This window comes from Hypomesus transpacificus, chromosome 1 (genome assembly GCF_021917145.1).
Source record: "Hypomesus transpacificus isolate Combined female chromosome 1, fHypTra1, whole genome shotgun sequence".
Lineage (NCBI taxonomy): Eukaryota > Metazoa > Chordata > Actinopteri > Osmeriformes > Osmeridae > Hypomesus > Hypomesus transpacificus.
In genome coordinates, this window is record NC_061060.1 from 1,285,551 (window position 1) to 1,311,687 (window position 26,137).

Below are 26,137 nucleotides of genomic sequence, written 5' to 3' on the forward strand. Positions count from 1 at the left end.
TAGGGCCGCAAACCACAGCTCAGAGTTTCTGATCTGCTTTTGGTAATGTTGGACTGGCTCCCTCTTTTAGAAGACGAGAGCATGGATCCCATAGCCTCCAGTTGGCTTTTTAGAGGGATTAGCTGGCCAATGCTTTTGTAATTAATGAGTGTCCATTTCCCCTTGTTGGTAGCATAATGCTATCATGTGAAGAACATCAGAGGAGTCCTTTTTCGTTCCTGTGTTTTTTTTCTTTTTATTTCATCAATGAGCAGGTTATATATTCAAGTTTGGGTAAAAGCTTGGCAAGTGTGACACATTACCAGGGGCCAAGCGATTATTTTTGTGAAGACACTCATCAAGATAGGGCGTTTGCACCAAAATGCAGCAATCATAGTTTTAACTGATCATATTTTAATTTAATATTGAAATATGAAAATCTGTTATAATGTACCTATTATACCAAACAAAAAGGATCCATGTACAAGGTCATATTTAAATGGGGATCTCCTTGACCTTATCTTGATGACTCACCAGTCATCAGATAATTTGTAAGTGTCCTGAGGCAGGTTGGAAAAGGAGACACTTGATGTGATACTCGACCTAAACCTCAATGTGTGGCTTATAGCCATATACTGGCTACGTTTATATTTTCTCCATATATGTATATGCAGCATCTAGCGCACTATCTGCAGTACGCTATTGAATGTAGGCTACTTGTAGTAAATACGCTTTATTTGTGAAATCTCGCGTGTAATGCGTTGAGGTGGGTTACTTTAACTGTACTCCAAGGGATAACTGCAGGGAAGCCAGGACGACCCATGAAGCAGTCCAACACAAATGAACACAACCCCATACCCTCGTGGATGCCGAGACTCCGTCGGTGTATTTCCGTTGCTTACAAGTGCTCGGGACAAAAAAAAAACACCAGCACGTGTCGAACATCGTTCTCTCATCCCAATTTGTAGCCTATTGGGTATCTGCAGTTTATGATGAACGACGGGAGTCCGACCGAGACGAAAAGTGGGCAGGTTTTCAGAGACACCCCTGAGCGGTCGGAATGATTTGAGGGAATCTTTGGCAGCAGCACATTTTATCTGACAAGGCGCTCAATTGTGAAATCTGAACTGTAGCCTACCACACAGCATTTCGCCCGAAGACGGCTTGTCATCTGCCACTTATCTACCCCCGAAGACAGTCTGGCACAGGGTTTTTTTCTCTCTCTGAAGGATTTGAAGATTTGAGTGCGGAATATCTATTTATGACCTTCTTTGTCATCTTTAACTACCATCTAAGAGTAGCCTAGTCTTTTGCCGAAACTGTGGTGCAGTTAATAAGTTTGGATGTTTCAACATTAAGTTTCACTGCGGTCACCGACAAAGGATATTACAATAGTTAACACCAGGTAAGAGGCGAAAGGAAAGTGATTTTCTATGCTCACAAAGTCAGCTAGCGTGCTAACAACCCGACTAAAGAAAGACGTAGCCTACCAGAAAACATTTTTTCACAAACCAATACGCCTATTGCAGCATAGACCAAAACGCTTTTTGAGAAAGCAGCATAGCAATATGAGACAATCATTTTTGATTGTCAAAAGCCAGCCCGTGTTTTGACATCTGTTCTCCATGAATTCCGAGCTATTTGCAAGTGCGTCGTAAAACTCTACCTATGTTGAAGTACTGCATACCTAGTCATCTTAGCACCTGTCTCATGGCTAAATAGATAACTGTTCTTTTGATGAGTGCACGTGTGATATTGCTGCAGTTAATTCAGTTCTGCGCTTGTAACAGGGATAACGCTCAATGTCATAAACATTTGACACTGAAAATAACTTGACACAGTTGGGGCAAGTTTACTGATCCGGCAAATGGTCCACTGCACATTCGATTAAATATTGTCATTGTCTCATCATTCTCCTCGGAAATATACAGATTCTGCTAATACCGTTAAATTTGCCGACAGAATATATTGCAAAACGCCATTTACATTTTTCCTCCAATTCCCTTAAGCATCTCCGTAGTTCCAAATTGTTCCAATTAGTTTAGTTTCAGGGCTTGTATTGAGTACTTACATTTCCATTTTTATAATAAGAGCATCATGGGGTCAGCTTGACCAAAAGCCATTAAATAATGTCACAAGGAATTGATTAAGTTGAATAGAGAATAACAAGATCATTACATTCTTACATCATCATGCAGGCAAGCCTTTATAATGGAGGGGTAATCAAGCTCTTTCTCTGTATGAAACTGAGAGTTAGAACAAATCAAGGTAAATTAAAACATTTTGAATATGACCACAGTCTTTCTCTCAAGCTAATCAAATCCTATTTTTGTAGATTGCTTCCAAACAGTTTATTTTTGTAACGTGCTATCACATAGAGTCAAGGCAGACTGAAAGGTAGATATATTCTCAATGACAGTCTAACATATATTCAACATTTCATAATGTAGATTGGCACAGCACCAGTGAGATGTCAGACCAGTGGTAAAATATGTTCTGCACAGAAAACTGTCTTACAGAACAATGGCCCACGAGAAAATGGATCAAAACATATATAATGTGTCCCTTGTATCTATCGCTGAGAAGTTTCAGCCTAAACCAGCCCATACATGAGGCATAATACCTGGACTACAAACTTTATTGCCTTTTAATCCTTTAATCACTGGTTGCAATTACATGTATTGATAATGTGGAGACAATGTAATACCCAAGGCAATCTCATATGGTATAAAGCTTGAAGTATTTTTTATTAATTTTAGCAATTACAATGCATTTATTGTAAGTAATTACATACAGAGTAATTGTCTCATTCATGTACAGCTGTATAACCAAAACCAATTAAACCTTCTAGCCCTCACACTATAGAGGGCTGTGTCGATCTTCAACAACTGGATAGGATAAGCAAGATGGAAGCATTGTTAGTATATTTGTGTGGGATACAATAATCGTGTACACAGTTCTCTCATCAAATAGTTTAGGGTTATTTCCATCATATTCACAACCTCACCTCATAACATACTGGCCAATCGTCTTGGTTGTTCAAAAAATGACCTTCTGAAATTTCACACTGGATGTGGCAACTTGTATGGATGTTTGAACACATTAAAGCAAACATGTAAAGGTTAATGCAGCCTGTCAAACTGCCCAAGAGTCCTGGCCTCAGCATATTGGTTTTATGTCATATTTACTTTGCATATTGCTGTCTCCAATCCACTGTTATTAAAACGCAGGCACCATCTGTATTGCACTGTAATGGCATGATCGAAATAAACGTGATTTTACAGCTGGAAAAAAGATTTAGTTTTGTTTTAGTTTGTTGTCAGCCCAGTTGGATGTTGCAGTCATGATAGTTTTTCTGAATTTAATGTCTGTCATCAACAAGATGTCTGACATTTTGAGGCAAGGATTTCAGAAAGTGTTTGGAAATCACTTAGACTGACTCCCACAGTGGCCTTTGAAACTTGTTTAATAGACAGATTGACGGAAACTGTCCCTTGATTTGACCTTTAACGACAAAGGTGACATTTCACCTGTTACAATGCAGATTTGGAAAATATGGCAAGTCATAATTACACATTCTGGCTGGTGATCTGGTTACTCTCATGTAAGTTTTCTTGCAAGTTGCCAAATTTTGCTTTGATTGTCACCCAGGGATTTAGAAGGATTGCATGCTCTTGAAAATGTGCTTATGGCACAGATATGTGAGGACAGAAGTTGATGCATGGCCCCCATGGTCTTTAGACTAGTATGCTTTTCAGAATAAGACACAAAGTACAGAGCTAGGCCAGTTAGCTACCATGGGTGTTTTGCTAGGGTGAAATAGCACCCTAAATTTATGTCTTTTTGTTGTTGTGATTTTAAGGGAAAAATAATTAAAATTGAACGTATAACTTTTTTCTAGTTGTATGACTTGGTATCTATGTCAGTCTGTCATTGATGTGGTAACGTATAAATAGATATTTCCAAGAACTCGATACTAGTTGAGGTATTTGCATAATTTACGTGTTTTCTTAATGATATTGAAGTTTATAAAACTGGTCTTTTCTCTGAAATGTAATGGTTTCACTTTGATTTGTGACATGTTGGGTTTGAGCTGTTCATGGCTATTGTAATCAACACTTTGTGATTATGAGAAGGGGTGTGTTGGGACACATCAATGGAGGAAAACAACAGTGCTTGTTTCATGATGGAATCGAGGCGTCTCTCCAGTATGGTCGCTGAGCTGCAAGCTCTGCAGCTTTTACTTCTGGTTTCTTTTTTTCACTCACTTCTGCCTATCCAGCTTGGGCTGAAAGCCACCTGCGATTAGCCACAGGATGGTACCCCGCTGACTGCAGGCTGCAGGAACCACACTGCTCACTCTGGAGCCCGTCCCTTCAACCAGCGGATTTACATTCATATCCCAGCATGCTTTGCTTTAGCTTTTTTTTTTGGCTCTTCTCACAAAGGGGTTGAGGAGAAGGCTGGAGATACAGGACAGGGTTTGAAACAAACAAAAGTGTCTTTTAGTTGTTTCACAGGGAGACTGGAGGTTCAGCAAAATCTGTTGTAGTGCAGCAGTTGTCCTGCGTTGTCTTTTAGTCTGTGATACGAGAATCACACGTTATAGTGGTGTTTGTTTTTAAAAACTATTTACAAAAAGAGGCAACAACATTTGATTTTTTTTTTTTCAACAATCTTTGTATTGGTCTCTCAGTGTCAACGATACATTTCCGATCTATCCTTTTCACAGACCATGACAGTCCTTTTCAAGCATCAAATCCTCAGATCTATTACTGTTGTGCCACAACACCACACAGTGCAACGCTAGGCCGTGCACACTTTCACTGAGAGTGTGGGACCTGCCAAGACCTTCAGGTCAGGGTCTTTTGTGGCTCGTGGACAGCCCAGTGGGACGTTACGCGTCAGCTATGCTTGTCGATGGAGCCAGTTGAAGGCCTCAATAATTCAGTTGACTCGACCTCTGTGACGCTTAAGCCCCCAGTCTGCCGGGCAATGAACACCAACGCTAAGGCCAAGTCGAGGCAGTGACTCGAGGCAGTGACTCACTCGTTTACAGCGAGACCAGCCCGTAACACTTTAACTTTAGTTTCTTTCGACATGTTGTTTTTCTGTTTCTCTTAACGCCCCGCCCCGCCAAATAAATGTATTGTGAATTTTTTTTGTGAGGGAAAGACAATATTGAGTATCAGGCATAAGGGTGAGGGGGGTGAAAATTGCGCCTTTGACGGAGGAATGAAACATGGGTCCGTGGCTGTGTGACTGTGTTCAGGAGCTGGACGGTCACCGCATGTAGTTGAAATACTACGGCTGCCATGGATGGATTTTGATCTTTTAAGGCATGCAGTCTCTGATGGTGTGTCATTGTGACCCACATTTCCTAAAATGCTGACAACCAATAATTAAAACCCTTCTAGTTTCTTTATCTATTGTTAGGTTTATGTTTAGAGCCCATGGCTGTAAAATGGAAAATTCATTCTAATTTCATTACTCCCTGTTAAGTGCAAACACAACCCTATGACAGATACTGTCCCAGATTTATATGTTTTGAGCCTGTCTCTGTGAAGTACAGACCATCTTTCAGCATCTGCTCTGTCGAGGTTTTCTTTTTTACATCATTTTCAGCGGTTTATGCTCTTCTGCAGATTTTCTATAGGATGCAACTTCTGTGTCATAATATATCATCATTTCAAGAGCTAAGGGGGAGGTTTAGTCTGCGAAATAAACATTCTAGACGCATTTAAAATACTTACAGAGTCAGCACTTGAATATAATGTGTCCAGCCCCCAGTATGTGGATGCAAGCAAACGCCATCTCGCTTCTCTTTGAATTCCTATTTCATCCATTTTAAGAGTTTGTTTATGTCTGGTGTTTTTTGCTATGACCATCAACATGCACCTCTGCTTCATCACTGAGGCTTCCAAAACAGATGGTTTGACAAAAATGTAACCTACATTTTTTTGGAGCAATCTGGATTAAGCTTCACTATGCTACTCAATAATGCAGCCAGGTATCGCTGAAATAATGTTTTCAATTTAAGGTTCATTTAAGGTCCAAGTCCTGATTTTATTAAATGTATTAGAATTAAATGGACAGGGGACTTGTTAGTGAACCTGACTTCCTCTTTGCTCTTTATTAGTGCTTAAGGCCTTCTGTGTGGGCTGTGGCATTGAGGCTACTATACTAGCCTAACATAAACCACATTTCATTCACTGCAGTGTTCAGTGTTATCATTATGTTTGATTACCATCAAATACAATAGTATAGATCCACACAGATTTTATAAAGACAATTCATGCAAGCGAGCCTAATCGATTTGACATTATAGTAGATATTCTTCGGCGTCTGCACAAGTCTAAAATAAATTAAGTAGCTGTTGGAGTTACTCATCACCCTTGAGACTCTGGAAGGCGTAATAAAACCCAACTGATAAAAACGAGGAGATGAAAACTGTAGAGTGTGTGGGATTCTGAACTGCAGGCATGATTGTGTGTAAAAAATAAGTGTCAAGTGAACTGGGTCTGAAACAGTGTGGTTTGGTGTAGAATGGAGAGTCTCAAAATTGGTGTGGGGACATGCTATTTGCATCTTTCTTTGGAGAGGATTTATATTGACGTATAGGTGAAAGTAACGCTTTATGTTGTCGTTATTGCGCGCAATAACACAGCAATTGCTTCTGTTGCATTGAGACTGGCTGCTCTGGTAGTTCCATTGTTTTGTATTTGTGTTCAGTTCACACACGACAGATGAGTCTCTTGGTGGGAAAGAGGGATTTGTTGAATTTACAAATATTTTCGTTTAAGTATCCTGACTCTTAGAAAAATGGTAAACAAAGTAAACGACATATGCAGACTTTGTGATTGTTATGCACAGTAGATCATTATTTTTATACCCCTGGAGAATATGTAACATCACTTTGGAGAATGACAAAGAAAGCTGGGTTTTTAAAGACAAACTAGGCAAAAATAAATACGCTTTTGAGAAGCTTTGAGAGGTTGCCGGTTCGATCCCCGGCTGTGAAAAAAACGATGTGTCCTTGGGCAAGGCACTTCACCCTACTTGCCTCGGGATAAGAGCGTCTGCTAAATGACTAAATGTTGTCTTGGGTGTGTTCTCAGACCTGCCAGTGAACAACATCTGATTGTCCACCTCCAGTCTTACTTTGTTCAGCCGGCTGATTTTTCACTAACTACAGTAACGATGTAGCTGCTGCTGGATTTTAACTGAGATTTATCCAGCACACATGAAGTGTATTAGGTTGCTTGTGTTGAGCACGCACGCACGAGCGAGCACACACACGCACCACCACGCGCACACACACACGCTGTGATTGGGGCGATACTGTGATTGCTGCGATACTGTGATTGTTGCGATGCTTGGAAACGTATGGTCACATCAGAGACTTTTGGCATACAGTCCAGTTTGGTCTGTTGGTACCTGCTTTTCAGCTGTGATTACTGTCAAGCTAATGTATAAAAGCATGGATCAGCTGAACCCTGATTTGATCAAATTGTCTGTAAATCACCAGGCCTGAACCCGGAGCACCAGTGGGGGGTGTTTGTTGTGATAAAGAACAGAACAGTCTAGGTCTGATAGCAGCCATGTTGTGCAGAGCTCAGGCAGTGACTTGAAGACAAACACGTCTGTGTGTCCAGAACCACGGGTGTCGGAGGGAAACAGGCAGTTTCTGGGGGAGACAGCCCTGCTTCCACCTCTCCCTGTTCCTGAGGAGAAAGGAGAGGAGAAATGAGAGGAGAGGAGTGCAGAGGAGAAAGGAGAGGAGATTAGGGGAGAGGAGAAAGAAGAGGGTGAAGAAGAAGGAAAGTAGAGAAAAGGCCAGAGAGGGGAGAAAAAGGAAAGGAAAAGAGTGAAGAAAGAAAAGAGAAGGGAAGATGGAAAAGCAGAGGAGGGCAGAGAGATAAAGAGAGAAGAGAATAGGAGGGGAGATGAGGAGAGTGACTCTACATAATGAATTATGCAATGCTATTGTCGGCGGAGCTGCCTGTGTTAAGAGGAGACGGCCCCGATCACCACCACCATCACTACTCTCAAGACTTTGTCTGTGAAGAAGAACCGTCTGTTCCTGTCCAGAGAGAAGCCAGCAAAGAGAGAACAGAGGCCTGCTGGGTGGGTCGGTGGTGGGTTTGGTGGGTGGGTGGGGGTGGACTCAGCCAAACTGTGTAAGTCACCACGATGGAGAGATGCGACAGCTGCGACTAGCAACTAGATTTATTGGTGTTATTTACAGATCGAGGGGGTCAGAGGGTGGGAGTTAATATTTAGAGCAGGGAGAGTAATTACCAAACAATGGCCTGGTGAAGATTTGCCGTTTCAGCAGGTCGGTGGAGGGCTGCTGCCCCTTGTGCTAACGTCAGGAATGTCAAGAACCTCAGATGAAATCAAGTTCATGTTTTTGTTCGAAAAAATTAAGAGACAAAGCTTCCTCACTAAATCTTTTTATTAGACTCCAAGGTCTGTTCACTCTAGTCATATGAATCTTTAGCTTGATGTACAGGCGGGGGAAAGACAACTAAGGACTACAGTCCAGTTATTCTGTCAGTACAACAGTCCAGTCCATTACAGATCCTGAAGTCTTCCTAGCCAACCTCATACTCACAAACCTTGTGCCCCGAACCACAGTGGACAGTGCAATGACAGCTACTTTCCTATACGCCCTACTGCACATACATTTTATTGTTCTGCGCTTCAAACTATTTGGGACAGTAGCGACCAAACCATGTGTCAGGGGCGCAATAGCCACCAGCGAGGGAGTCGTACACGCCACACTACATGGATCAGGAAGTGTCTCCTCCGTGCATCACTGGCTGCCCAATAGGCCCCAGCGTACCGCTAATTCTGCAGAGTCGGCTTTCTTCTCAGCGGAGGTCATGGGTGACTGGCTGTCTCGTATTGCCGGCGTGATCAAAGGTGACAGGTACAGACCAGGTGACATTTATGAAGATACACGCAGGATTCTCTTGAAGGGAAAAACACCTCAAAGCTTGGTCGGTAGTTCCCGCTGTAGGTGTTAACCCATCCATTTAATAGCCACTAATGAGACTCTGTGTACAATACAACTTTGAATCGAGTTGGATTTATGTTAAGGCCAGTTTTTCATGCGATGCAAGTCACTGCCCAGTAACCATGCAGGGAAATTGTATTTTGTTCTTATCCATACAGAGCAGTGGGCTCTATCCTTGGATATAACTTTTACATCAAAGTACAGCACAACAAATCCAGACTCCCTCTAGAGCTTCGGAAGCTTTTATACAGCGAGAGCTTCTAATAAGCATCCCTCTGGTGTCCTCACAGTTCTCCCATGTGTGGGATCCATCTTCACAGAAGACATTTTGATGAGCCGGGGAAGGTGTGGTGTGCAGGGTGGCGTCAGGGCCTCTGAGGTAAGCAGGAGAGTCCTCACGGGAACTTGTCCGGTCGTTCACCTTGCTTTGTGTGAATCCATCCTCCGCAATGTTTCCACATGACAAACCCTGGGGGGCTTAGAGCTGATTAGGACACTAATCTCGTTCTCTCTACAGCTGGGGCTCGCGGCTCGACACACATGGACCTTTGCGTAAGGATTTAGCGGGGTATCTGCACAGGCCTGCGAAGGGTGTTAGCATTAGTGGCCGTGGGTCCCCAATATCTGTACAGTGTAAGACAGAAGCAGGAAGCATAGTGATGCAGGTTTCTGGTTGCGTCTCTTACTACAAACCGATATCTGAGCTAGAGTGGTTTTGTTTGTCTGTTTCTGTGTAGAGGAGCCGTTTGTGGTTTGTCTTTTGAGTTTTGTGTTTGGTGGGTTTTAATGGGAGGTTTTGTGTGAGCTTTTGAAAGTAGAATGTCAAGGTTGTTGGCCGTAACATCGTCCGACTGCGCCTTTGGTCTGAATGAACAATTACGCATCTTGGAACCGAACAACACTTATAAAAATTGTCAGCAGAATCGTCAGTGGTCCTTGAAACAGAAAATAAACTTTTGAAAATCTCCCGGGGCTAATGGCATATTGTTTAATACTATCATACATTCGTGGAACAATTTTATAGCTTGGAGATTTCAGACGGGGAAAGATGGGTCTTTTTTCTCAGCAGTTTCCAAGCTCAGTCCAGACAGACATGAAAGTGTGGCTATCTGTAGGCAGTGGAGACGACTTGTTATAAACACTTGAGATTCACGCCAGGGCACCCCACCTCCACTTTTTGGGGGACGGATTAGAAGAGTTCTCTTCAGCCCCTCTGTCTCAGTTTCAAGTAAAAAAAAAAAAAAGGTTTTCATTACAAAAATCATTCATAATCATCAGTTTTCAAAACCAAAATGTGTTGTCGTAGAAGGGAGCGATACTTTTTGTGACAATTATAGTCTGAAAACATGGCTTCAAAGAATCAAATAAAAAACAAGGAGGAAGGGGGGGTAGGATCTGCTTCTTAAGGGGAGTTCATGCATGTAAGCGAGTGCGGGTGGGGTTTCAAGAGTTAGGGGTAGCAGGTTGAAGCGGAGGGGGTGGGGGTTGGGGGGGGTGAATGTGAGCTTTTGAAGATTAAGTGGCCGGATTAGTGTTATCTGAGCTTTTCGTCTCCCTCTGCCCTCTCCTCAGTTGGCCAGGTAGCTCTGGAACAGGACTGAGAGCGTGCAGGACCGTCTAGCCGACGGCCGGAGGAGGACAAGAAAGAGGAGAAGGCTTCTTCCGGACAGGGAAGGTTGTGTGGGGGAACATCCACAGAGGTGAGCGTCCAGGAGGGAGAGAAGGAGAGAAGGAGAGCGGGGAGAGACCCAGCATGCGGGCAGCATGGAACAGTTGAAGGAGCACAGGCCCTTCTGCTCGCTGTCCAAGAGAGAACGGGAGAGAGAACGGGAGAGAGAACGGGAGAGAGACAGAGAGAGAGACAGAGAGAGAGACAGAGAGAGGGAACGCCATTACACCGCCTTGCTGGCCGACAGAGACAAGGAGGCCTGTCGGGTGCCTACCCAGAAGTCTTACAGCTCCAGCGAGACCATCCAGGCCTACGACCATGACCCGTCCCAGATGCTGTTTGGAGGCAGGATCCAGGAGATGGCGATCAAAGAGGCCATTGACTACACCAGACCAGGTTAGTGGTGTCCTTACACTTAGATCAGAGTGGGTCGACAGGTCACAGACAGCATGTACAAACCGAATGCCAAATAATAACATGGTAGCTTTGCAGGGAGGACTGGTTTTGCCGGAAGAAAAAAAACGAAGTAAACTAAATCAATGATTGCGAAGCAGAGTCGAGTTACGTTTCCTAATGACCTCCCCTGGTGTTCGCCAACTGAATGATTGAGAGTGTCGCATCCCTAAAGGGATGTGTTCCCAGTTTCCCAAGTAGTCAAATCAAATCAAATCAAATTTATTTGTATAGCCCTTTTTACACGCAAGCATGTCACAGAGGGCTTCACATGCGCCCATAGAACTGCCCCTCAACCAACCTAAACCCTCAAGGAAGACAAGGAAAAACTCCCAGAAAAACTCCCACCGGGAGAAAAAATGGAAGAAACCTTGGGAGGAGCAATTCAGAGAGGGATCCCCTCCTCCAGAGACGGTTGGTAAGAGAGAGGAGCAGAACACAAGCTAAACATAGTCATACAGTGTCAATGGGTTTTGAAACACCAAAATCCATTGTTCGGCTTTATAGACGTTGGATGGGACCGGGAAACTCGCTGTTGGCCGTCATGGAGACTGGATTCCGGGTGACGACCTGGTTCAGCGTAGGCAGACCGACGACCAAGCAGGTCCTGACAGCTCAAACCCCCCACACCACAGGGAATGTGTGGGGGGGGGACAGAGAGGAGAGCAGGGATTAGAGAATGCCAGGAGCAGCTAACAGTTACAGTCATAATAGAATGAGATCCCCACCGGTCAAGTGTGGACTAGTGCAGCAATTTAACAGAGCAAAAAGGGTATTTGATGCAGCCCCACACACCAAAACAACGACAGCCCCCCTCAGTTGGAACATGAAATCTGTTCCAGGGGAAAGAACTCTAAAGTAGGTTATACTTATACGAATAAGGATGAAAACAACCAGTCCCCCGTTGTCTCCAACTATTAATAAAAACTATAACAGTAACAATATACAGCAACGGAACTATAATAATAATACTTACAATATACAGTAACAGGTTTACTTTATTTGTAACATCTAGCTGGGCAATGTGAACATAAGCTATAATTAAAATGTAAAAGTTACATGTGATACACACATAGGCAAGCACACACCCCAGGTTTACATAGAAAGTACACACATACTTCCCTTTAACAATCATAGAATTGACTAAACAAGAACGTTTTTAATCTAGTTTTAAATGCCGAGACAGTATCAGCTTCCTTAATTGAGATGGGTAATTTGTTCCAAAGAAGAGGTGCTCTATATGAGAACGCCCTACCTCCAGCAGTTTTTTTCTTAACTTTGGGTATTACCAGATAGCCGGCATTTTGAGATCTTAGAGACCTTGCGGGGCAATAGGGTGCAAGGAGACCGGAGAGGTACAGTGGTGCCAATCCATGCAGAGATTTGTAAGTTAGTAGTAGAACTTTGAAATCAGCTCTGGCTTGGATAGGGAGCCAGTGTAAAGAGATAAGAGTCGATGTTATATGATCAAACTTTCTAGTTTTAGTCAATAGTCTAGCAGCAGCATTTTGCACCCGCTGTAAGTTTTTTAGGTAGGTAATTGGGAGGCCAGAGAACAACACATTGCAGTAGTCCAATCGGGACGTAACAAAAGCATGTATTAGTTTTTCAGCATCATCCTTTGAGAGGAATTTTCGTATTTTGGCAATATTACGTAGATGGAAAAATGCTGTTCTGGTGATTTGCTTAATATGGTACTCAAATGAAAGGTCTGGGTCCATTGTGACTCCCAGATTTTTTACCAGCTGGCTTTGAGATACTTTGACGCCGTCTAAGTCTAAGGTTAGATGGGATAAATTATTTCGGTGTTTTTTCGGACCAAAAATTTGAACCTCGGTTTTATCCGAATTAAGAAGAAGGAAATTTGCAGTCATCCAAGTTTTCAACCCGGAAACACAGGTTTCCATAGCATGTGGAAATTCTCCCGGCTTTATAGACATGTATAGCTGAGTAAGTAGTCATCGTTTTACGACATTCAGACCATCAATCGCCCACACATCTGCAGGCTTTTGAACATACCTAGAAAACAACCTCACTTTATGACCTGTATAAAAAACCTGTGTGATTTTTTTACGTCCTAATTTTTTTTTTTTTTTATGGAATGTTTATTATCTATGAACAGCTCATAAACATTTTAGTTCAATGTCATTCCAAAACTCACAAAGATTTTTGTTAATTGGCGCCCACTTGAAAAATAATGATTATAATGACATGGTTCATTTTGAAAGAGTATTTGATGTGTTATTATCACCTATCAGATAAAAAAACAAATATATTTGCTATAATTAGCATTGTTAATGTATATTAATTACATTATAATTATGTAATTATATAATTTTGCCCTCTCTTTCGATATCTCTGAAACGAGAGGAAAAAATCATATCAGTTACCAGCACCTATTTATCTTTACTGTTACGTACAGTATAGCACACTATGATTGTATAATGCTTGATTTTACTGTACATTTTCTATGTATAGTCCAAAAGTACAAATGTAAAGTTTTATGTCTTGTTTTTCTGTCTGAATTATTTGACAAAATGTCAGGAATACAGCAATTTAATTTGTAATTACAGTCATACATTACTTTTCCAATAATTTCCATACTATTATTCTGTTAAAGCACAAATCTAAATATTTGCACATTGGGTCTTTCAAAAAATGTATTTGATATCAAATTCATTATAAAATGTTATGAAGAACATACCATAGAAAGCCTTAGACCAAAGCATTTGTATTTACTTGATAATATCCGTCAAACGGGATAAAGTCAGATAAGTTTACATTGCTACTGTCCATCTATCACGGTTATTATATATAAACATATATATATACGTATATGTGTATATATATATATATATACACATATATATATATAAGAAATACGCCATCCACGGTATTATTGTTACTCTGACATGAGATATAATATTTTAAATTTCATTGTTTACATCAGAATACACATTTTCAATCCAACCTTGACGTTTTATTTGATAACCACTTTAAAAGTCCAGTTTCGCCATGACAACTAGACAGTGTTGTGTGATAGGATAAAGCCAAAATGGTGTTTTGCTTTTTTCAAAATTCAGTTTCTGTAAAATCAGTACAATCCTGTAAAGAATATTGTTTTCTGATGCTCTGTATTGGGGTTCAACGAGAAGTCAACCAATATAACCTCTAAGCAAAGGTAATTCTTGCCAAATGTTAAGATGTCGATACATTTTGATTCAGAGTGACCTCAAGTTCAGCCTTTTACAAATGAACAAAAACCTTCCACCCTGGTACAGTTTATAAAAATGTCTCAGCTTTTAACCGACATGTTTAGAGTAAGATCAAAATGTGACTTTGGGAAGAAGCGTCTTATTTAATCTTGCCTGTTTTATGTTTTCACAGGGCAGGCATTCTCATTGAGGCAACTTGGGATATGTGAACCATCCTCTCGCAGAGGCTTGGCACTCTGCCCAGAGACAGGTCTGTCACACCCCCTAGGCAGCTACACTAGAGGAACAGTCCCCACAGAAAACCATGAGCCCACAGCCCTGGAACGTACCATGGATCTCTGGGGTAGGGGGGCTAAGTCGGGCCAAAGCTCGTGCATGTCAAGCCGTTCGAACTCCGTCCTCACCCTCACCGACACGGAAATGGACAATAAATCGGACACCGAGATCGGTGAGTCTGACACTTTTTTACGCTTTTTCATGCATGTGGAATATTCGAAAATATTTTCAAAGACGAGTAAATAAACACACACGCACACACACACAAACTGCAGACCAGAGGTTGATTGGCCTGGATGGGCGACAGGAAATAGAAAATGATTGGTGAAAGCCGTATGTGTAACAAGCGGGTTGGTGAGGCCAGCTGTGCGACTGCTTTCTCTGGATCAAAGGCGTGTTTCAGGGCCTCCGGTGGAAAGGAATTTGGTCTTCCAATTGAGCGTCGGGTGGTCACCTGGCCCCTCTGTAGGGAGGTTGATAAAGTTTCCCCACAGGCCAGTGAGTAATCAAAGCTAGATTGTAAGCTTCTGTCAGAGATTAAGCATCGAAATTCTACAGTGGTCCAACGAGCATGCACAATGGCTGATTAAGTGGGTTCAATGGTTTGAAGTGCAAATTTGATCACACACAAAACCTGAAACTGGAGATGTGGGGGTAGTCTTAAAAGCAGATTGTTGGTGCCTCAAACAATTCACAAAAAAGTGTTACAGTGATTTAAGCAATAATGTTTTTGATTGTGCTTTGAACGAAGATATATTGAATGTATTCTCTTTGTGTTTGTTACCACAGAGTCGGTTTGATGTGTATACAAGTGTGTATATACTTGTCAGTCTAGTGCGATTTAATTGAAAGCACTGCATTATATTTAGATGTTGTGTTATTATTTATATAAGTGAATTTATACGAATAATTTATACATGCATATCCGTTTGTTTGCCTTTTTGTTGTGACACATTTATATGCAGGAGACCGGAAAAATACTTTTCTGTTTAGCTTATTTGCCATTACCATCAAAATAACATGCATCCTAATTTCATGCTTTCACTAAACAAATCAAGGTGTCAAACTTTAAAGTGAGGGAATTCTTGTGGACTTCATCCATTGTGATATAATACCTAAAGTCGATCAAAAACGTCCTTTTCAGTAGCTGTCAGAACTGTGGGAACTAATTTGTAACACAGTGATCACAGGCAATGATAGTGTTACTTATGATTGCCTTCAAAACGGAAACCTGCCATCCTTTTTCTCCTATTGTCATTAAGCTCCGTTTTTTATGTAATTCAAAGCAACTAGAGTCAAGCCGCTCAACCAAACGGACAATTTGCAGGCATCTCCTCAACCCCTATTTCTGGCAGCCATGTTTTTTTCTTATTTGTTTATTTATATCTAGACAAGCATTGTGTAAACCAAACCTCCAATCTCAGAGTTTCAAAAGCCACCGAGAAGCTGTCTTCAAAAAGCTCTCCTCCGCGCTGCGACCTGCCCCCCACGTCCTCTCTCCTTTGGAGTCTCTTCTGGAGGAGTCTGGAGGGCGGCTGTTGATTGGGTCTTGTTAGTTTGACTCCCTGCTGAGGCTCTTATCTCGCCCACTATTCCCCCTATTATTTTAGTCATAAGAAAAAACAATACATTCCGTAAACGTCTTGTTCACAGGTAACTACCCATTTAGGGCCCAGAAATGGCGTCCGGATTTTTGTTATTGTTGTTTCTTAACTTAAGATGGAACTTTGACCTTTCCCATGTCTTCTGTTTAGTTTGTATCTTAGCATATTTTTTTCTTCGTCTTTCACCGCAAAGGATTAAGACATTTTGAAGATAACCAACAAAGCGTTTCTGATTACTTATTGAGTGCGTGTCTCATATTCAACATGACTTTCATTTTTATCTATAAAGCTCTTGTCTCCTTGCCATAGATCTTGGCCCCTTTTTTAGTCATGAAGTATCGCACTTTCGACTTTCACTATTTAATGAAGCAGCTAAGAGAAATGACCCATCCAAAGGTTTCCATCAACTGAATATGCATTCTGAATCTCAGACAAAGGGGCGTTCAGCCCCACTTATTCATAAATGAACTCAATATTTCATTCTAATTTGCCCCGTTCTGGAGAGTGTTAGACACAGAGGGGAAGGGGAGTGTGGGCAGACTGATAGAGCATAGCATCTGCAACTGTTAACCTCCTGGATCTGACAAGGAAAAAGACAAAGATTAAAGATGTTTTTTTTTGTGTTTTTTTTTTAAGACCTTGGTTTACAGTTGGAAACTGTTCCGAGAATTGATACACAGGTTGACACCTTTATTTTGTTAACGGGTTCTCAATTCAAGTTAGCTCAGCTTCAGTTGAACAAATAGTTAGGATTTTTGTGTAGTTTTTTCTTTTACACTACAGAAAATAACATCCTTTCAGCACTACCCAAATTTGAGTGGGTGTCAACATCTTATTTAGCCAGTGAACCAAGTAGATTAATTAATCTGGATTAAATCAGAGTGAGACTTGATAAACAGGACTGTTTATCAAGGCAGGTTCCACTTGCTCATAGTGTGAATTGAGATAGATTACACTGAAGTAGTGTAATATACAGAGCTCTACAGAGCGCACCATGTTACATGTGGTTCAGCCCATTCTTATGATTTATTGAGAATAAAATTGACATTTCAATAAATGATACATTCCGCCCCCTTGATGAAATGTCAACATTACATTTACATTTATTCATTTAGCAGACACTTTTATCCAAAGCGACTTCCAAGAGAGAGCTTTACAAAAGTGCATCGGTCAATGATTATGAAGAACGAGATTTCACCGCTTTAATGCGGTCCAAAAACATTTGAGCCAAAACATGAAGCATACATTGCGAAAAGCAAATAAGTGCCAATGGGAAGAAAAACATAAGAATATGTAGTTAAACAAGTTACAATTAATAAACAAGTTACAACATCACTCAAGGTTGAGCAGGCAGGAAGAGGAGCTTCCAAGACAGACGAGGTCCGAGCTCCTAGTCGAGTCAGAGCAGAGGAACAGCAGTTGAAAGTGTCCTGAACGCACCCACGGAAACACATTCTCCATCTCCCCACCCCAAGGTTGGCTTCCGTGCACTCACGATCAATACTGTGTGCATACCCCTCATTAAACATGAATGACCGTACGGCTTTGAAACGGAGCTAGGCCCGGTTTGTTTTTATTTCTCAACGTTGTCACCGCCCCATCGCTGGCGGAGGAAACGGCAGCAGTCTTCATCAGCAGCGTCAAACGTCATAAAACAGATAATGCACACTCGCGCTGGCATGACAGAAAGCTCGACAACATTGACTGTGAGATGTCGCTCTTGTGACAACGCTCCTCGTCCTCGACCAGGTGAGCAGGAAGGCCCAGTCCCTGCCTTCGGTCCTTTTGAACCCAAACGGTTTACCTTTGGTTTAGGACGACTAGCATGTTCAAGCGAGTGTATTTTTATATATACAGTTAGTACCGTGTTAAATTGAACGCTGTTTTTCAAAGGGATGTGTTAGGTGTTTCTTTTATTTTGACTCATATCATGAGTAATCTGATTTCAAAATAAGTCTGAATCATTCAAACAATCGAGACAGCTAGCTGGGTTACCTGGCAGTTTTACACACCAATTCTAGAACGGAATATGACTCTTAGCTCCTTTTGTGTGAACCCTTCCAGTAAAAGGTTAATTGAATCGCATGAGGATGAAGTGTGATGTGCAGTATAGCACAGCTTGCTCCAAAGATGGAGCATGAAAGCACCTTATATTCTCTCTCTCTCCCTTTCTCACATCTCTCTCACATCTCTCTCTCTCTCTCTCTCTCTTGCTCTTCTCTCCCTCTCAATCCCACTCTTTCTCTCTTTATTCCTCTCAGTCTCTCTCTCGTTCTCTCAAACATACCTCTCTCACTTTTTTATTTATCTTTTCTGGCCCGCATGCACACATGCAGCTGGATTTCTAATAGGTGAAAGTGACACATTATCTGTCAAACTCCTGTCACAGATCCGTGCCACATGATGTGACAGTGGAATCAGTCTATTGATTCTGGGAAGACAAATATACTCCCTCATCACATTCATAATTCAATACGAGCCAAGTCGAACATCTACGGAATAAATCAACCCGTTCGGTCAGAGGGTCTGACCATCTGTGATGCATTTGAGGAAAACTCAAAAACTGGCTGAGACACAAGTGATCCCGTCTTTCTAGACAGTTCCAGAGCCGGTCCGTGTCTTTTGAGTCTCTTTGAGTCCTTGTGGGAACATTCTCTCATCCCTTCAAACTGAAAGCTGGACGATTTGTTCGTTTGATGTTGCATCGTTATTTCCCCTTCACTCTGGTCCTCCTCGGTGCTGTCAGTTAGGGCTGGCGCAGGGTTTTGCTGGGTGGCGAAGTATGTGGGACACCATGTGACGCGTGTTCAGCAACGAGGTGTCATAGCGGGCAGTGAGATCATCCATCACATAAATACTTTCTACTTTCTATTCCGGTACAAGACAACAGAGGTGCTGGGAATAGGTTCCTAGCTCTTCACCAGAGGAACAGTCAATTTCATTTGTACTCTACTAATGCAGGGAATACTTTTATTACCAATGCATGCATTTTTATATGTTCCACCATTGTCTACCTCGGGGGATTTTTCTTCCACGTTTTGAATTAGGTTCCAGTCGGACTCTTGAGAGCAGAATGTAATGGAACCATACCCTTTCTGTCCAGACCGGCAAACCAATCGGTGTGCTTGTGTTGTGTGCCGCGGACCAGGAAAAGGCTATTATGATTAAGATTTACTCCACCATTGTAAATTACCACACCATACTATTAACTGTCCTCCAGAGAGAATGCCTCATTGCCTCTCATCAGTCAGTTTAATTGAGTAATTGTATTAGAATTTGACTATTGAATATCCTGGGAGCCTAGTGTTAGTGTTAGTGGATGTTTTCCCAGCTTGTTTTTGTGGATGTGTTTTAAACTGGGGTTTGACAAACGGTGCAGCGCTGAATGACCTTGCTGTCTGTGTTCTCTTACTGCTGTCTGCTACCTGGGGGGCTTAGATTCAGCTCTTCCACTGCTCTTAAACCAATTGAGCAGTCCCTTACAGGAAGTGTCAACTCAATTACTTTGAAATACTTTCCAGTAATTGATCCATGTCATTTACCCAGTGTTGGTCATGGTATACAAGTGGACTACAGTGAATCGGGTGTTAATCAAGTGTTGTGGCCTGGCAGTGAGTAAGTCCAAAGCTGTATACTCTTGATTCCTGATCATGATGACCCCTCTCCACAAAAGAAACCACATCAATCCAGTAATCCAGCACCGGTTTCTAGATCTCTCTTTCAGTCGATGAGAGTTTCATCGTGCTGTTTCATCGTCCAGCAGTCATTGCTGTCGAGAACCTGAAAGTAAATCGAATCCCGTCTTGTCAAACACCCAGAAATAAACAATGCTGATTTAACGTCTTGCTGTTGGCTTTCCTATTTCAGTCACAACACCACCCCAACAAGCTGAGATATTGATTGGAAATAAAAGTTGTTGAGTAGCCATTACAGGACTGTGTGTCGGCCTATCTATGTCTTGTAGATAAGATGGAAATTTATGGAAGCATTAAAGCGGTGAAGAGTGATTTAAAAATCTTATCATAGACATGGCAGGTATTAAATATGATTCACGTGGTTTAGTCACATGGAGATGAGTCAGATAGGGAGGGAACATGCATGCAAGAAATAGGCATGCAGTGGTATTTCAAATGGTTGGGTGATTTAATTTCATCATCAAACAGATAGGATCGTCTTTGATATACTGTGTTGAGATAAAAATGTTCGCGCACACACACACAGCTACGCCACACACACACAGACTCAGCACACACATTTTACATGAGGTAGAAAGGTCAACACACGAAGGAGGAAGTGGTGAACCATTGTGATGAGTGATCACATGACAGTGGCCAGGGAGGATGGTGTCACTTTCACTGTCAAACTCATTAGAGTCTTGAAGGTTCCCTCTCCTCTCAGGTCCTTCCACCAAAGCACTCGTGTGGAGAGCTCTTTCCTTGCTCTCAGCCTATCTCTCCCTTTTCTCCCCCCCCCCCTCCCTCTCTCTCCCTCTCTCTCTCTCTCTCTCTCCCTCTCTTCCCCCCCCCCTCTCTCTCTCTCTCCCTCTCCCCCCCCCCCTCTCTCTCTCTCTCTCCCTCCCTCTCTGTTCCCCTCTTTTCTTATCCCTCTCTCTCTTCCCCCCTTCTTCTCTCTCTTTCTGTCCCCCTCTCTCTCTCTCTCTCTCTCACTCACTCACTCACTCACCATTTCATTATGCTAAACATTCAAGAGCAAACTTGTGTAGATACATCTGTATGTGAGGCAGGAAATGCATCATAATTAAACCGTACTTTCGATAAAGACTTCCGAAACCAGAAAGTTTTCGGATGGGATACAGATAAATATGATAAATTAACACAATCATTTTTATAAATTTGCACTGGTCCCTCCTCCTCCCTTTGTCTCTGCATTAAAGCTCAGAGTTGTGTAAGACGGGGAAAGGGAAGTCTTTCAGCCTACAGCTAGTGGGTTGGAAGTGGTTAGGTAGAATATTCTGGTTGTGATTAAAAATGAATGGTATCAGAATACATAAAGCACTTGTCCCAGCTTCCCAGAGTGAAGTATCCTGAATATGTGGTCACTTCCGAGGCAAGCCGAGGCATTGGATGTCATGACTACTGAGGGCATGCTCAAATAACAGGCTGTTCTCAATTCAATTCATCTCATCGCCAGTGCAAGCCTAAGCACTTTACAGAATATAGATTTGAACGATTGAAACTGTATATTGCGTAAACTGATGAATGTTCAGAGAAAACCATACTGTCTTGTCTCTGCTTTATTTTCAAAGACAACCACATCATATTTGATACGATGGGTTTATAGCAGTCCACTTGTCCAACCCTAAAACACAATGGACATGAGACAGAATGTTTGCTTTTGTAAGGAATATTCTATTTCAACTATGACTCAAGACACAGAACATTTACAGGATGTATTTTTTATTTATTTATGAGTGAGTTAATTTAGCAATCTTATATAAATGTGGTGTACTCTAGCTGTACCTCCTCCACATTGTCTCACAGACCAAAAAATACATAAAATGCTCCAGATGTCTTCAGTATCTCAAATAGAAATGGGGTTGCCATTTTATAAAATGCCAGTTAAAATGTCACATCATGTGGGTGGGGTTGGGGGGGAGAGAGGTGTAGTTACCTCGCTGTTTCTACCTGTGCTGTGTGATTAACCTGTCAACACACATATATTTAGGCACCATTACGAGCGTGGCCACCCATGGCACGTGTCTTGGCTTGTTACGGCTCATCCTGGTGGTTTAGAAGAAGGATGGAAGCGGCAGTGAGCCATCTCTAGGACCTGAGAGCCCGGCTGTGTCCCTGCCAGCTGTGTCCCTGTCGGCTGTGTCCCTGCCAGGTGTGTCCCAGCCAGGTGTGTCCCTGCCGGCTGTGTTCATGCCGGCTGTGTTCCTGCCGGCTGTGTCCCTGTCGGCTGTGTCCCTGCCGGGTGTGTCCCAGCCGGGTGTGTCCCAGCCGGGTGTGTCCCTGCTGGCTGTGTCCCTGTCGGCTGTGTCCCAGCCGGCTGTGTCCCTGTCGGCTGTGTCCCAGCCAGGTGTGTCCCAGCCAGGTGTGTCCCTGCCGGCTGTGTCCCTGTCGGCTGTGTCCCTGTCGGCTGTGTCCCAGCCAGGTGTGTCCCTGTCGGCTGTGTCCCTGTCGGCTGTGTCCCTGTCGGCTGTGTCCCAGCCGGCTGTGTCCCTGTCGGCTGTGTCCCAGCCAGGTGTGTCCCAGCCAGGTGTGTCCCTGTCGGCTGTGTCCCTGTCGGCTGTGTCCCAGCCGGCTGTGTCCCTGTCGGCTGTGTCCCAGCCAGGTGTGTCCCAGCCAGGTGTGTCCCTGTCGGCTGTGTCCCTGTCGGCTGTGTCCCAGCCAGGTGTGTCCCTGCCGGCTGTGTTCCTGCCGGCTGTGTCCCTGTCGGCTGTGTCCCAGCCAGGTGTGTCCCAGCCGGGTGTGTCCCAGCCGGCTGTGTCCTTGTCGGCTCTGTCCCAGCCGGCTGTGTCCCTGCCGAGGGCTCTGCCGTGCTGCCTGGTATCGATCCAGCCCAGGGGCCTGTAGGAGGCTAGGGGTCCTCCCTGCCAACTGTGGAGGTCACTCAGATAAATTGGTTAGGTTGCCTTTTAGCAACTCGGAGGTCAAAGCCCATTCATCTTGTTACCCCACTCTATCCTTTTAGAGGGCTCAATAGTGGCATTAGACAATGGGCCAGTGCAGGGGCATTCAATGACAAAGCGTTTGGCGAATAGGTTAGAGTGTTTGCCAGCTATTGTTTTTTGGGGGGGCATCAATCGGGACTGTCTGATGGGGTTTGGACGACGTCTTGATGTGGTCATTTTTTCGTGACCGCAGGAAAAAGAATGTGTGTCTAATCTATCAGTTAAATGTCTTTGAGAGGGTCTTAAGTGAAGTCCCTGTCAGCAGAGGACAGTATGAGGATGGATACCTGAATTGTAAACACAGTATCATTGTTCATTCGTAGGCTAAAATATATTTTTTGCCTCATCAAGGATGCATACCAATGAGCTTTATCCAGTTTTACCCCACACATCCCCCCCCCCCCCCCCCCCCCCCCGACTGAATTAAGTGTCAGAGTTTGTGGAAATATAATAAATGTAGATCTGTCACTGGGTGGTTCTGTCTTCTGGCAGCAGTCAGAGGACGGTGTTTCTTCTCATACGAGTTCAGGTTTCAGTCACTCCCCTGCTCTGTAGCTGTCAAGTAAGCTCTGTTATTTGGACACATCCCTTGCTACAGTACGGTGCTCTGTGCTGAAAAAATGCCACGTTTATCAGCATTTAAAGTAGCTAGGAGGTGGTTTGCTGATGGCTATAGGTTATTAACATTATATGTATGTGTTTGTGTTACAATTAACAATGTGGGTAAATCGAACATAATTATCCAGCTTTATAATTTTTGTAGCCTTTTTTGTGGTGTTACTGGGACTGTTTCTCACCCTGTCAAATACTGTACACCAACAATTGGACACTTTCTTTGAAGAGCAGCTCTCAAGCCCACCCTAATCAGAGCCAATCAGATGCTCAGTGTGCAATCCAACCTCTCCAATCAGGACAATGGCTTTTAATAGTGTAGATTTTAACACCTGTTAACTAAGCCGCATTTTGGCTCTGAACTTCTCGCGAACGGCATATTTCACTTTTACAGGCTTCCTTCACATAAGCTGTTTGTTTGTAAATCATTTGAAGACAGAGATCGCATATTTCTATGGTAGATCCTTAAGAGTGTGGTCTCAAAAGAAGTATGAGGATGACATTTGGGACTTCATTAAAACGGCTTTAGAAATAATTTTTCTTCCACCCCTCTGCCCCATGACACAATATATTTACGCCGGCGTAACATCATTACTCACAAATAACACACCACAGAATTGGCCCCACACAGTAGCTTGGTTACATACTAGATTAAGTGACTGATGACATCCTACATAATACATTACATCATCTTATCATTGCGTCGCGATGTTGGGTATTAGTTTTCACCATACAGACCTCGGCCGGGTTTCCCAGATTAGTTAGGAAGCTCTTAACGCTAACAGCTTTTTAGGAGCGTTCTAAGAGCGTTCTAGAGCGTTTTTAGAACGCTCCTAAGAAGCTCTTAGCGTTAAGAGCTTCTTAACGAATCAGGGAAACCCGGCCCTTGCCGTCATTCATTAGTTCAGTCAGTGTGGCATCGCTGTACAGGCCAAGCACTTGAACAGATTTCTGGAGTATAGAGACAATATTATGTGTTTAAAGTCAAATCTGGACAAATTATTTGCAGCATTCATATAGCAGTGGCTATATCGCTATTCTCTATTACAAAAAACCTGTACTCAACATGACCTGTTAAAATGAAGGTGAATTAAATATAGAGAAGGATTGTTCAGGATTGTCATCCTTAACAAGGACATTGAGATTATTGCAGAGAAGTAAAATATTTGATTAAACAATGATTAATTTACCCTTTGCCTGCTTTGCTCCGTGCATCCAGTCTCAGATGTAGCTGAAAGATCAAAAAAGAGGACTACATTAGCAAGAAAATTGAACATTATGCTAATGCCGTGGTCGACAACTTCACTCGTGTTGGCAAGCAAGCACATTTGCAGCTCTAGCTTTTATTTTCTTCTTATTATCCCAATCAAGTGTGAACTACGTTGTTTTTCTCTACCGGCTGGTTGTCGGGGGACATATTCTTTCCATCATTTAGTTTGTAGATGTATGTGTTGCATGCACCAGGTGCTCACTGACAACTAAATGAATAATGTGTCTGGCAGAAGGGGAAACGCAGCCAGGGGAAGCCGAATCCCCGGCCTCTCCATTAATATCGGAGTCCACTCTTTCAAGGGATACTGCTGACATTTGGCTCTCCGTGTAATAGAGACCTAACCTTTAAGCACTGTGTGGAACAAGTCATTTTTCATAATCGGTCGTCCATTCCGGAGATTTCTCTAACTTGTGTCCATCGACGCGTCGGCTGTGCTCAACGCAGTCAGAACCCTTCATCTCTCGCTTGCGACGTGTCGTGATCATAAATTCCGTTGCGGCCGAATTGAAAGTTGTGATCAGATTTATCGTCTGTAAAAAGACAATGGACCCTGGCATCACCTCGTAGCATCAAGTATATACCCCCTAAGAGTCCGTTTCTGACGTGATGAACAATCGGAGTGCACATTTGGTTAGGACCATGTCGGTCTTAATACCTCTAAGCCAGATTTAAGCCGCAAAACACCTAAAGAAAACCTCGGGATCTCAAGTGTCTTCTCTGAAACCTTGCCACTGAAGGAAAGTCATTGTTTCAGCAGCCAGTAATGATGATTAGCCACAATCTAGGGGATCGACTGCAGATCCGTCAAAGACGTTGGGCATCCTCAAAGGAGAAAGATGGCCGACCGTTCCGACCATGAATACAGAGCAGATTGATTGTGTTTCCATGCAAGATTGAGGGGAAATCTTTGAAGTGTGGCTAGTAATAATCTAGGTTTGGATGCCATGAAATGCAAACCAATTGCCTTACAGTTAAAAGCTGCAACGTTTTAACCCTCAGGGATAGATAATTTGAGAACAGTCTTGGATGTGGTTGATGTTTTTGGGCTCTTTGTTGGTGGTTGGCGATTACAAAGTTCACTTAGATGTACCGTATAGAATGATGCATTTGTACAATCTGATTTGTGAAGAAGTTGCTATGAGCAATGTAACCCTTAAATGATTAAAGGATAGTTTATTGGTTTTACTACAACTTGACCTGAGATCATCGTGTGTTAATCGCTTTTGTGTGCATGAAAAACTATAATTGTTCACATATGGGTTATTTTTTTCAGCCATCGGGTGACGTTGCTCTGGAAGCAATGAAAGTCTTCAGCATTAGAGTTTTAATTCGACTAAATGGATGAAAAGGCCGCCTTGATGAATGTTTGACTAAATGTTCTCCTCAGATTCCTGCTT

At 42.7% G+C, this 26,137-nt stretch overlaps 1 protein-coding gene across 1 annotated transcript in view; it reads left to right on the plus strand.

Moving 5' to 3' along the window:
- Nucleotides 1–913: 913 nt before the first annotated feature.
- si:dkey-237h12.3 (teneurin-3) overlaps nt 914–26,137 on the plus strand; it is a 99,958-nt gene continuing 74,734 nt past the window's right edge. The window contains exons 1-3 of the mRNA XM_047021795.1: nt 914–1,384; nt 10,574–11,066; nt 14,511–14,786. Coding sequence (XP_046877751.1) covers nt 10,766–11,066; nt 14,511–14,786 — 577 coding nt within the window. The 5' untranslated portion in view covers nt 914–1,384; nt 10,574–10,765. The remainder of the gene's footprint in view (nt 1,385–10,573; nt 11,067–14,510; nt 14,787–26,137) is intronic.